The following is a 14,682-nucleotide window of genomic DNA, read 5'->3' on the forward strand; positions in this document are numbered from 1 at the left end:
CTGGTGCCGGCAACAATTGGGAAGGCATAAGTGATGTCAGTCTGATCACTGCTTGAACTGCAGTCCTAAAAAACCTTCGCCGGAAAGTAGTTGGTTTTCAATTCGTGGAAGATAAAAACGTTTTCTAAAATCAATTTCTCATTCAATCCACTACAGATTCATTCTACTGTGTTGGATTTTGAGTGTTTTGTTTACTGCTGTACTGAAATGAGTTGCCATCTATCTATCTATCTATCTATCTATCTATCTATCTATCTATCTATCTATCTATCTATCTATCTATCTATCTATCTATCTATCTATCTATCTTATCTTTGAAAAAAACGATACGATATTTGGTCTGCCTCAATACAATTTGATTCAACTCACAAAAAAGGAACTTAAATATAATTTGCTCTGTATAAATGAATTCATTTCATAGACCTGCCACATTTCCCCTATTTAAGCATGGTTTGGATGTTTAGAAAGGAGGTGCAATTGGACATAAATGGTGGCACAACCATTAGATTTTTGGAAGCAACTATTTTAAGTAGGATTATATGTTTTGATTTTGCATCGATGATATTGTATTGTCGAGTTGATACATCAATCTATAATGATCTATATCAATGTATTGTTATTTCACCATCCATCTATCCGTTTATCTACAAACAAGATTACATGCACTTTCACAAATGCCAAGGAGGAAAAACACAATCTACATTCTCTTGCCTTGCCATCACCTCCTGACTTCCATGATCAATAGGCAATGAAGGCAACTTACCCAGAGCCTTCCTCCCACTATAAACAAGCCACTCTGTACATGGCTGCTATTGACAACAGCATCCCATTGAATTATTCAAACACATGTGGAGGAGATTTTCAGTGGAGGATTTACACATCAAGCAACACTTTAAATCATCTGACGGAGGTGTGGAAAACACTAAGCCGAGTGATAAGAGTGCAGCTGTACACTAGACAAGAGTCCTGACTCCTCTGGTGAAGGCTCCTCTGCTGTGGGTTTAATGTTTTATCAGGTCCGCAGATAGACGTGCAGACAGAGGGGACAGACTATCAGCAGTGGCTGCTCACACAGGAATAGGATTCAGATTAATTTCAAGTGGATTATGACATTTAACACAGTCTCCTTTGATGATAATAGTTCATAAAGGGATCAGTCAACGCGGTTATAAACCCATTACTCACTTCATCCTCTTCTGTCGCTTAATCTGTCGGTGGACTTTCATGTGCTGGGGGCCAGGGGGTAAGGTTCACTGACGAATGTGCTTTGGGATGCATTTGCATTTTCCGCAAGGAGCTGTGATCATCAATAACTACCTGGCGTTACCTTATTATGCACATTATACGCCAGCCACCGTTTCCGAAATGAAATTACAGAAAGATGAAGTTGTTGTTGTCGAGTGCAGAGTGAGCAGAACTCCAGGAAAATATCTGTGGGAGACACAGGCCGGATGAAGTGGGTAGGTAAACATGGCCGACAGATAAGACACATTGGTATTCAGCTGCATCCAGCCACACTGACTGATAATACCCTCTCTCGGCTGCAGGGTCAGAGGTCTGAGGTTGATTGGCAACGGGCTGACACAGGGAAATAGACTGTGCTGACTGGGGTGCATGGGGTTGAAGCTCACAGACGTATCAGCTTGGCTGGCATGTTAGCGATGCCACGGTCTCACTCTTAGCCTCGCGCCCCTGCGCTTACAGGTTGTTCACAAATCTTTTAGCCCCTTTGTCAAACACCTCTGGGCTCTATCACACGGCAACACTGCAGCACACAGGCCCCTGCTTGCCTGCTATCTGTATTGCTGGATTGTTTTCCTCGCATACAGAGAAGTGCTCTGCCTCATTCGCTTTCAGCTGTTCCTCCAAGCTCTTTATACCTCCCAGCAGGGTTCGAGTTATAAACTGAGCTCTATGGGGGTCTTTAAAACGAATGCGCGCGCGCACACACACACACACACACACACACACACACACACACACACACACACACACACACACACACACACACACACACACACACACACACTGCTGGGTGCTAGTGACTTATCCGACCGGCCCACATCGTCCGACCGGCCCACTTCGGTACCGGCCCATCGGGATTCGTCCCGAACGTCCAGATGGCCAGTCCGCCACTGAACTACGCACACACACATCACCTTGGAGGTGCAGCGCAGGCATATTGTCATTCAAGAGATGCGTAGTTCTTTTGGAAAACAAGTTTTTCTTTTAGCCTATTTACCTCTTTAACATAAATAATACTCATTACATTGACACATGCATTATTTGTGATTAAAATAATGGTTGTTGGTAATGTATTAGCGACCCCCACAGATGTATGATTTCACTGCGTCCGTGGGAGCCCTCCTTATGGGAGCTCAGCTCCCATTGGCTCCCACGTAACTCGAACCCTGCCTCCCAGCCTCTTCTGTCTCCATGCCCAAAGGCACTCAACCAGAGAATCGCATATAAGGATTATCTCTCTCTGCCGTTCTCCCTCCTCTCTTACTCTGTCTTTTATCACTCTCTTTCTCTCACACCTCCACCCACTGGTGCACATGTATATTTACTCACAGCCGTCCATGCACAAAACACAAACGCCCACATACAAATGTGCGCACACATAAACACGCATATTATTTCTATGGCTCTCCACTGATTTCGGAGGTGTCCTACATTGCTCTGCTCTCACGGAAACAGCTTATTCACACTTGTATTCCCATTTGGCGAAAAATAAAAAAAATAGCCCCTCTTTGCACCAACAAGGTTTCAGCAACGTTTCTGGAAGCATGACGAACCAAAAAGATTTCTTAGAGCATCCCTAAGTAATGACATGAAAAGTAATCCACTGTCAGCTTGTGGATTTTGTGCAGAGCAGAAGTGCAACAGTGGCAGAAACAGGGATGTACTTAGAAGAATCCTTAAAGTATTATGGCTATATGCATTATAGTGTTGTCACGATACCAACATTTTGGTTTCGATACCGATACCAAGTCAAGAATTGCGATTCCGATTATTTTTCGATACTTTTCTTAAAAAAAGGGAAATTAATTAATTAATTGCCTCTGCAAACTACGAAAAATGTTAATTTGTCACAAAATAAATTACAGGCTTGCCCTCACTGTCAGAGATATAGCTAAAATACTTCCACATTTCGCTTCTGGCGTCTTTTTTGTCAACAAGCCGAGGCGCAGCGGCAGTTGCACTCCCACTTGCAGCCATGCTTCTCGCTTTCTCACATGCTCTGGCAGCTAGCGCGTGCACGAGAGAGGGGAGGGACTTAGAGTGTGCTTGAGAGGGGAGGGACTTAGAGTGTGCTTGAGAGGGGAGGGACTTAGAGTGTGCACGAGAGAGGGGAGGGACTTAGAGTGTGCTTGAGAGGGGAGGGACTGCAGGCACGGCTGCAGTGCAGGGAGTGGAAGCAGAGCACTGAAAACACGGCTCTTATTAAGTACTTTTCCCCGTCATTCTTAAAGTACCGATACTAATGAAACGGAGGAATCGTAACGTTTTTAACGGCAGGGTATCGCGGTACCTTTCAAGTATCGGTACACCGTGCAACACTAATGCATTACCATGGATGGATTAGTGAATGCTGGCACAGGACCAGGGGCCAAATTTAACGAGCCACCATGACCTCAACCAACAAAATGTTAGTCTTACTTAACGGAAGGGACTCAATATACCACAAAGACACATTAAACGACTACAAACACACCAAAATGACTAGAATTAAATGAATGACTGCTGGAGAGAGACACAACAAGACCACAAAGAGACTCACAATGACATTTAAAAGGGGCAAAACAACCACTAAGAGATGCAAAATGGCTGCAATTGGACACAAAGTTACTACAAAGAGACACAGAACAACTGCAAAGAGACTTAAAATGCCCACAAAGAGAAAAACAACAACAAAGAGACTCATTACTACAAAGAGACACAAAAAACTCAAAAGACACTGAAACAATTAGTTAGTTACACAAAATGACAAAAATGGAGACACATGAAAGAGTAGATAAACATTAATAAAGTCTGTGTGTGGGCAACTATGTTTGTGGTGGGGCATTGTGTCTCATAATCTGCCAGTGTATATGACGGCCATTGGACCTCTTTAGACTAAGAGGGAGTGAGTTCATTACAATTGATCTTTATGTCTTTATTAGGATCCTCATTAGCACTAGCATGAGCATTGGCTATTCTTCCTGGGGTCCTCACACACACAAAACATACATAAACATACATGCAACAAAATTAATACAAAACAAAACAGCTCATAATTTCATGCAATTTACAGTGCTGTATGAATTGAAAACTAAAATAGTCATCCAATTATCACCATCCTAAGGCCAAACAAAAGTAAATACAAATAAGTGTACATAATAATATATGCATACATAGCCACAGGCACAGTTCAAATGTACTTTATAATACTTAAATAATTAGTTAGCAACCTTTTCAAATGTACTTGAGAATGTTCCTGAATGATATGGACGGGTAAAGAGTTCCAACTGACCATGGCTCGTACATGACTGTTTTCTGTCCCATATTTGATTTAGATTTGGGTAATACGAACCTTCCTTCTATTGCATGTCGTGTTTGATAGTTATGTTCAGTATACTGCGCTATAAGCCTTTGTGATAATATCTGTTTGCAATACCTTATGCCCTTTGCTTACTTAAGCGATAACAAAGTAGTCATTTTGATCCGAGGCTCCACCACCAAACTCTGAATCATAGGCTCTTTATAAAAGGGCAACAGACTGTCATGTGTTGTGAGGCAGTATCAGTTTGAGCTGGAAAATCCCACCATCAAATCTAAAGAGTGGCGTCGAGGCCAAGCCAGTGGAAGCATGTTCTCTTGCAGGCTGTCTCATTGGATTATGGTTCATCAAAGCTGAGCTCCAGTATTAATGCGGTGGTGATTTATTGATGTTAAAATGCTATTTGTAGCCCTTTCAACTTAAGTGGCTATCCTCTGATTTGAAAAATATGCTTTCTGATATTCAAAAAAACTTACGAGGGTGCGTTATTTAAAAGTTGCCTTTGACACCCAGTTGGAATCAAGGAATAGAAAGTAGTACAGATTAAAAAATGTACTTCATATCCTCAAATTCAGTTTTTATTATGCGTCAACCCTATCTAAGGTCACAGCCAGCAGAGAAACTTTTAAGAACTCTTTGGGCTTGAACTTGTTTTGAGACCATCCTGCCCCAGAAGAGCAGCAGTGGATGCAACAATAGCATCCTGAGCTGATGCAAGCCCCTTGCTCATCTTTAGTTTTTCATGAGAATTTGTTCATAAACCTAAAGTACTCACACTTTACCTCAATGAACTCAGGAACTGCAGAAGTGTGCGATCCCTTGAGCTAAACGTGGACTAAAGTGAGCACTGGTGTGGAACAACAATGTCAGCACATTCAGACGCAGGAGGTCCAACAGGGAGAAAACGTGAAAACGTTGTCGGCTGTCCGGTGCTTACTGAGCTAAAGGAAGCCCTGGGAGTGTGGGGCTTGTGTTTTATTCATGGGGCAGAAAACATGAAAAGTAAAGCAAACGGAAAAACGCTACAACGGGGGAAATGAGGAAGAGAAAGACACTTAAAGAAAAAAAAAGAAAATGCAACATAAGGTAATCTAGGATGCAAGTAATGACTACAGTATACTGTAAATGAAAGATTAAAACCAGTTGAACCATAACATGATATTTAACAGTGAATAAAGAAAGAGGTGGAAGGCAAAATTACATTTAGACAGTTTTCTTTACAAGAAATAAGATCCCGACTTTTCATTAGTCGTCTTGAACCTCTCTCGGAAAACATAGTGGATTTCTCTCCTTTTACAATAATGTATAATGTAATGTAAAGGTTAAGAACATTGTTTAGATGAATCAAAGATGTTGTTTATTTCAAATATAAAGGAATCCTCCCCAAGATAATGAACCCGTGCACCACAAGGTTTTTTGGCAGTATGTTTAATCCTATTTTCTGCAACTGGAAAATCCCTCTCTTTAAGCATTTGTTGTTGGGAGGGGGTTATAATTTGGTTTTGATTCTTGTGATAGTTATATGCAGGGTTGATGTACCATCATAACGCAATATGATTCACTATTGTTGTGGAGAAATTGAACTTCTGGCCAATCTCCACCTTGCAATGATTAATAGAGCAAACTTGATATATATATAAATTCATTGCAGCACAAATCTGATATCAGACCTTGGTACAGCATGTATGCAATAGTTAAGATGGACCATAAAAAGGAAAGAAACATAACCTTTGTTTAGATTCATGCACTGTTTCAGCATTACACATAATCACCTATAATAATAATAATAATAATAATAATAATAGCTTGGATTTATATAGCGCCTTTCAAGGGACCCAAGGTCGCTTTACAAGTAATAGGGCAAAAACAAACATAACAAAAGTCAGACAGACAAAACAACAGATCGATTTAGGGGCCGAAAGCCTTGGCAAACAGATGGGACTTGAGGGCCCTTTTGAAGGCGTCAAGTGTGGGGATGTTGCGAATCTCCGCAGGGAGAGCGTTCCAGAGGGTGGGGGCTGCCACACTGAAGGCTCTGTCCCTGAAGGTTCGCAGTTTGGTGCGGGGGGTGGTAAGCAGGCCAGAGTCTGAGGACCGCAGGTTCCGGGGTGGGGCATGTGGGTGAAGGATGTCCGATAGGTACTGGGGGGCAAGGGCATGGAGGGACTTGTAGGTAAGGAGGAGGACTTTGTAGGATATGCGGGACTTGACCGGCAACCAGTGTAGGTGGATGAGGGTGGGAGTGATGTGTGATGAGTGATGTGCTAATCACGGCACCAGGGAGGAGGCAAAGCAACGTTGTGTAACCCTCAGTGCAGACTTTTTATCACAGGAAATGGGAACATCATCAAGGTCTTCATCTTATCTTAACCTCTGAATACTGGGGCATCCTCACATAATGCTTGCCAAGCGTGAAGGACTCTGACCCAATTAAATACTCAATCTGCCCCCTACCACCACACCAAACTCCAGTCTTAAATCAAACACTTTAAGGTTTCTTTAAATCTGTTTCAACCTTTTTCAACACAAAAAATCAGGTAACTCAATTTGAGGTCAGACACAAGAATTGTATCAAGTTCAGTTGCTTATAAGATTACTATGTTTATGTCCATTGGTGATACAAATGAAGTATACACTGAGCTATCTTCAGTAACTCATTATCAAAAAAGGAGTTGGCAGCCGTTAATATTTTGTCATTTTTTGCATATTTCAAATTTGTTTTAAGTTTTTATGCTCATCTTCAATACTTATAGATTCACATAGTTATGAAAAAGTGTAAACACTGCAAAAGCAATTAAGGTGTAGGAGGCATTACAGTAACTGATCCTTATCAGAATGTCAAGCTAATGACATGTTGATGACACCTAATAAAACCCAAACAATGGAGCAATCACATCAAATTATTTTAAAGTAGATGGCAACGCTTTGATGTATTGCTGTTACTACTGCTCTGGTGTGTGTGTGTGTGTGTGTGTGTGTGTGTGTGTGTGTGTGTGTGTGTGTGTGTGTGTGTGTGTGTGTGTGTGTGTGTGTGTGTGTGTGTGTGTGTGTGTGTGTGTGTGTGTGTGTGTGTGTGTGTGTGTGTGTGTGTGTGTGTGTGTGTGTGTGTGTGTGTGTGTGTGTGTGTGTGTGTGTGTGTGTGTGTGTGTGTGTGTGTGTCAGTTACTTAATGTGTCTAGAGTCAGGAGGCAAATTAAACTTAATTGAATCATCTGCAGGGTGCAGCTCTCGGCAGGCGGGATGCTGTAAAAGTTGTTGCTGCTGAGGGAATGACGGCCAAACTTTGATCAGATGCGAGCATGTGTTTGGGTAACTGTTACCTGCTGGTAGATGTCAAATGAAATCCTCCTTCCAGTTTTTACATTGGATCTAAAAGCTCTGCCTGTCTCCGTTTGTTTCCTCTTCAGATCTCAGTGCTGAATGCCATTGAAACCTTGACTGACATCAACACAGGCCAGTGAGCACCACATCCCGTCTCAGTTCACCTGTCACTTTCCCCTCTTCTACAAGAGCTAACGTCACTAAAAAAAGCTTCTCCCGGTCACCTTTTGACCCCCGTTGCTATGGAGAATCTCAGTGAGCTTCAGAACCCGTTGTTGGACAAAAACAGTAAGCACCTGGTCAACGGTTACGGGGGCGACTTCCCCAATAACCAGTACCAGGAGAACATTATTAACTACTATGCTGGAGGTGGAGGGGAGGGAGGGGGAGGAGGAAATGTGAATAACGGCAACGTAGTGAGCGGAGGTAGTTACAACACCAACGGGAAGATTAAATCTCAGCAGCTTTTGGACGCCACCTCGTTGCATCTGGCGGTCGAGGCGTTCTACCGGCCCAACTTCATCCTGTACAAGGAGGACAGTGGCAGCATCAAGGCTAAGGAATACAAAAGCGAGTGCTGTGAGACCACGTTCACAGAGAAGAAAGCCAAGGAGGCGTCCAACACAACGGGGGCGGACACGCCTGCCACAGAAGACCCTCAGGCCAAGCTGCTGGAAGACGGGGAAAACATCAAGATCCAAACGGTCTCCTATGAGGTGGAGGAGGAGGAGTACGTGGAGTACGAGGTAAGAGAGAAAATGCATGGGTAGAATATATATCAATATATTGATATTCAGGTTTTATGGTATAATTTGATTTAGTTCAAACAAAAACCTTGTATTGTGGGTAGCACTTTAATTCATATTATGTAGATTTCTGCCACTAGGCGTCAGGTTTCTGTAGTGTTTTAAAGTAGTGTGGGATCAAGGGATTTGCTCTTTCTCCAATTAAGGATTTATTTGTTGTTTATCTTATCCTGCAGCCTAATTATCGGAGGAGTCGATTAAAACAGTAAAAACACTGAATAATAACTGGTAGTCTTTTCTCTTCTCCAAGCTAAACACACAATAGCTGTCTTTTGGAAAAAACCAGAAAACCCCTCGATCAATCACTGGTTAAAAAATTTCTCTCATTGTCTAGCCTTAGAAAAATTGACATTTGCCATAAAGGGAAAGCCTGAAGTGTTCCATCAAATATGGGGGGAATTCTTGGAGTTTCTAGAAATAAATGTGCCTCCTAATTGACCTTGTCCTCTATAATGGTTGGATGTGATATGGCTGCTTGTCTACCGGCCTTGTAACTTGCAATGTTTAAATTACAATATCTACCACATGTCCACTTGCGTGTATGCATGCATATATATATATATATATATATATGTATATATGTGTGTATGTGTGTATATGTGTATATATATGTCTTTCTTTTTATTATTTTTTATTTCTTTCTTGTATTTTCTTGTATTATTTTGTTTTTGATTTTCCTTTATGGGATATATACTTGTACAATGTCTTATGCTGAAAAAACGAAATACCAATAAAAATATTTGTAAAAAAAAAACACTGAATAAAGTCGTTTTACGCTAAGAATCAGTGTCTCTCAAAAGCAGTTTGGCATACAAAAGGGCGAGGCTGTAATCTAAATGCTTTAGTTTGTTAAATTCTTATTTCAATAAATTAAGATTCAAGAGATTTTTCCGAGAGACGAACCGTCCTCAGCAATCTCCCCTGCTCTAAAACGAACTGACCAGTTGATTCAAATGTCTAAATAAAGCTGTTTAATGTTTAAAATGTGTGTGTACAAAAGGTCTGGGGGGGAGATTCTGCAAAAGTTTGTGCATCCAGTTTAAGATTCAGACATTCAATGAGTACAATCTTTCATCTGGTGAACAAATATATTACCAAGATCAAAAACATTTATTGTAAAAATGTGACTTAAAACTGGATAAAACTGACAACCACAACACATGGACAAAGGAGGTAGAGCACCATCACAGGGAATCAAATGAAACAGGATGTTACCTTGAATAATGTTGTGTATTTGTGTCTTTTTCTGGTTTAAAAGTGGTTGGTAACAGTAGGGATAATGTAAGTTCACAACTCGGCACGCAGAAAAACAACATATTTTTAACTTAAACGGCAGTATTATGCTTTATAACAGTGTAGACCAGGGCTATTCAATTAGTTTGGAATGGGGGCCGGTTGATGAAAATGATCCAAAGAAAGGGGCCGGGAAAAAGATGGCTTGAAATATGAGCAATTATATTAAGAGCTTCAGATACAGTAAATACTACAACAGCATAGTGGAGTGCATATATTGTGTTTAATTAAATCAAATAACATAGCCCCAAAGCCTTTATAGATCTAAATGGCAAGTTCAGAACTCAGTAGGCCTACATGTGAAGCTAATTTAACCATCAACATCATTTCATTATATTTCATTTAGGTTAAATGATCTAATCATTCATGCAGAGATGCAATAAATGACAGGAGTTGTCACTACAGTAGCTTGTAGGTGGGTTCGAAACCCGAGCCCGCAGAAGTTTTCAGGCATTGTCTTCCCCTCTATCTCTCAATTTAACACCCTTTCTGGAATAAAGGCACTCAGGCAATAAAGAATACTTTTTTTTTTTTTTTAAAGTAGATTACTTTTACTTTTTAACATTATAATCAAAGGGCCAGTAAATATCACCCCGGGGCCGGATTTGGCCCGCGGGCCGCCAATTGAATAGCCCTGGTGTAGACCATCAAGGACGCTCAAATAATCCACACATTTCCATATAGATGAATGTGTTTTAGTTAAGTTAGAGATTCTATGGCAGGCGAAGTACATTACTTTGGGGGTCAAGGAGAAACTGTGATCATAGTGTTTTCAATGAAAGGCCCAGAACATGCTGATATATCAATCTAACTGAGGCTTAGACACATGTGTTGTGTTTGTTCTCAATGTGACAAAGAGTGAGCATGATTGTATCCTTGTGGTATTTGTACGCTTGTATCATTACATGATTGGGCTCCACGCCTGGATCGGACTGACATTTTACTAACCACAAATCCCATTTGATCCACTGACCTTGGCCTTAATTCCCAACACTGGTCAAATTCACCGTCAGATGATAATAAATCACCCATGCCTGGCTCACCAAGGGATATTAGATGCTACAGTATTACACTCTCAACTGGCGCGGCCAATAGCACAGAGCTCTCTAAAGGATTTAGGGGATTGGACATGCGAGATAGGTTGTGAAGTTTGACCAATGTCCTGTAAGACCAATAGACTGGCTGCCACACACTGAGGGAGTCTGCTAGAATGAATACTGTGATGAAAATGAAATTGTAGCTGCTGAAATTCAACGTGACACTGGTACATTATAGTCTGGGGACAATGCATTTCACATCATGAAGAAAGAAAACAAAAACATGGTTTCTCTCTCACTTCACTCAGAGAAAGAGAAAATAAAAACATAGATGTACAGATGCATAAGAGCAAATAAATAAAAACATGGATGAATGTGTTTTCACTGTACCATTTCACTGGTAAATGTATGTGGATGCACAGAGAAGAGTAGAGATGAGTTAGAAACAATGTTATTGCACTAACTCGAAGCTGTTCAAAGGTTAAGTGAAGACATTACCATATTGTTCATATATTCACACTTCCTCTTCACAAATGAACAGGCGCATAAAAAAATAGCATTATCAGTGCGGAGATGCAGAGATGAAAATGCACAGAGGGACTTATTATGTATCCTCCCAGCAGCAGATCGTTGACAGCACAAAGAGCGAGGTGTTTCCAAAGCCTGCTCACAGTCTGACACAACGCAACTTAGACTAGAAAACTCCCCTGCTGATACTAGCAGGCGTTTCAGCACTAAACAAGGTCCGTTTATTCAAACCTGAATCTGAAGCAAACACAGAACAATTAATCTCCCAACCTTTTGTATCTTTCGTTATTTATTCCCTCCTTTCTCCTAAGGGGTTTTACAAAACGCTTTGAGGGCAAAACATGGTTTTGTGGGCTTGTTTGAAAATGATATTAATTATACTAAAAAGGTACCGTTTTGAGTTTTCTTTTAAACAAGCAAATGCTGTGTGTATTCTCGAGCTATAGTTGGTGCGTTAGAAGGGTTTCCTTTCTCATAAAACATTAATAAAGCTGATTTTATCAATATTTATACATGTGCTATACACACACATGTTTGCTACATGCGGTGTTGCTCGTCGCTCTCTGTGCTCTTAACATTTCTACAGACTGTTAATCTGATGAACAGCGTGTAACTCAAAGCAGGAATCAAAGCATTATGTTGCTCACAACACCGACAACAATAGGATTCAAAGGAAAAATCATTGTTACAAAGCGCTACTAGAAGTCAGAAACTCCAAAGGGCTGCTTAAAAAGGCCCATTTAAATGTTACAACAGCAGCAAATTTGCCATTTTGTATTTTATTCTCTGAGCTTTGATATAAAGACTTCAGGTGAAGTTCATATTTTTGAAGCTGTTTTGAAACCGGGCAAACCTGCTCATACTACTACTAGGTAATGACTTCTAAGGATACATTTCAGCAGGAAACATATGGAGTCCTGTTTTTATGGGTCAATTGAGATCATTATTTAAATAAAACACTGCAACGGGATTACAAACTCAGGGAGATCTCCCAAAATCTCCCAAATCTCTTGGCTATTGAATGAATTGATTATTTTTATGAGGTTTAACTGATGCTTGAATTGGATTAAATTGAATACCTGTTGTTTCAAGTAAATCAGGGGCGTAATGTGTGAGCATACAAACAGCACAATCATCATATCAGTCAGTGTGCAGTGCTTAAATCCACTACATTTACCGACTGAACCTTCACTTGAAATGAAGCACAGCTGAACTGAAATAGAATCTCCAATTCTCTTTGTGAAGGCGGTACTAAAGAAGAAAGGTTTAGGTAGGGAGGCTTCCTCTACGGAGGGAAGGCTTTTGAGATTGACAGGGATGGAATATGATGTCCAATTTCTGGTCAAACTAAACTGTTCAGTTCTTCTGTCGCACAGCAGCTTTGTGGGGGACTTTTAGGAAGCTCTCTCTTTGAGCAAAATATAGTTGTTGCACAGCATGATTTCTCACTATTTTTGAATGGGTACAGTATGACAGTAAGGCGGCTTGGTGCAAGAATACATGATCGTGCAGCTTATGCTACAATCAGTATTATGACAGTTAAAGAAGGTGTTCATCACGACTTACATTACTGTTCAAAATGTCAGTGCTTCATGGTTTTATCTGTGAGAGAATAATTATGTCTTACTCCTAAGATATTTAACCTTTCTGTGTGGGGACGTTTACGATCAACCCTGTTTGTTATCTCCCGTAAGGAATGTGATAATGCAGTCATGTGATGTTATTCTCAGTTTTACTATCGGTCATAGAGGGTTTTATGACTGTGAGAACGCTGGCTGCCACAGACAGGTGATTGAGTATTTCCAGATATCGGGGATATCTCCAGTGTTCTCAGTGTTTACGCACCATCCCCCAATATGTGGATTAACTCTCTGTAAACTAGTTAAATGGTCTATCGAGAGATAGGCTGGTCAGAATTGATGTGGCAACCCACCCGGGCAGTCAGAACCTCTGGCTGCTCTTTGACTTGTGATGTGAATTTCTCCGGCCGTATACTTGTAATAAATATCAGTGATTGACATCAAAGCTCCAACTCTCCTCGTGTCTCTCTGAGTCCTGACTCTCCATTGCTGCAGAAGTTTCCCTTACATTATCTTTTCAGACATTTGTGTGAAATTGTCAAAACAGGCTTTATTGAGTTATGATGAAGAAATCAAGGGGTTAGTGAGGTGACAGTGTCAAACATTTGTACGTGCACTGCTCATTAGCAGGGTTTCTCCCTAGCTGAAGTTTAAATTGTCACACAAACTTGACATTTGACAGTTATGATATGATTTAAATGTTACAAATATATAGCACCTTTTGAAGAACTGAGATGAGTTACTTTGAGTTGGGGTGACTGATTTTTGTGTGACAAGGCCTAAAGCCCCTGTCACACTGCCCCGAAATGTACACCCGATGGACACACGAATATGGAATTGTGAATTTCGCACGAAGATGGCCCCGAACCACACACGAAGGCAACATTTACATTACATTTAAGACATACAACTGCAACGAAAGTAACAAAAACAATTATGTTACAATACTATGATACTGTACTGATATCTTCAGACTTTGTTCTTTACTTTATCCATCTTTATATGTAGAAAATATTACGTTTTCTCCGTAATGTTGTTTCCATAACAACAACAACTTCCTGTCAACTGTCCTTCAAAATAATATATTATATCCTTTTTAGTTTCACAGAACACAAATTGGGTTATTTACATAATATTTTTACATGATTTTGTTGTGCAATAAAACAACCCGATGGACACACGATAAAGGAAATGTTCAAATTCGGCTGTGATCGTAGCAACATCGGGCCATTCGTGAGGGCATCTTAAGCCATCGTATGACTGCTGGTGGAGTTTCTCAGGCTCCGGTGTCAGTACCAGATATGTTCGGGCTACCAGATATGTTCGGGTGTATTTCCGTCGCATCCGTCATTCGTCATATCCGTCTACTCACCTCCCTCTGCTCCCAGCGCTCTGCTGCCACACACCGGCCGTCTGCGGAACTGCAGCCGGAGGAACTCGGTACAGCTTGTTATGTGTGTGTACTTGTGCACATAAATAATGTTTCTAATTATTTACAATTAAAAAATATATATATTCTGCGTTACTTTAGCCAACACTTTTATAATATATAAGCCTGATCATGTCGTTGAAAG

The 14,682-nt window shown here is 40.7% G+C and overlaps 1 protein-coding gene across 3 annotated transcripts in view; it reads left to right on the forward strand.

The window, feature by feature from the left end:
* The window catches only part of syndig1l (synapse differentiation inducing 1-like), a 100,442-nt gene that overhangs the window by 40,974 nt on the left and 44,786 nt on the right, over positions 1-14,682 (forward strand). For 2 of the 3 annotated variants that reach the window (XM_034228617.1, XM_034228619.1), the window contains one exon: positions 7,951-8,610. In XM_034228617.1, coding sequence (XP_034084508.1) covers positions 8,107-8,610 — 504 coding nt within the window. In that variant the 5' untranslated portion in view covers positions 7,951-8,106. Of the gene's footprint in view, positions 1-7,832; positions 7,853-7,950; positions 8,611-14,682 lie in introns of those variants that run through there. The other variant, XM_034228620.1, reaches the window with a different exon arrangement.

The sequence above is a fragment of the Gymnodraco acuticeps genome, unplaced genomic scaffold, assembly GCF_902827175.1.
Source record: "Gymnodraco acuticeps unplaced genomic scaffold, fGymAcu1.1, whole genome shotgun sequence".
In the NCBI taxonomy this organism is placed as follows: domain Eukaryota; kingdom Metazoa; phylum Chordata; class Actinopteri; order Perciformes; family Bathydraconidae; genus Gymnodraco; species Gymnodraco acuticeps.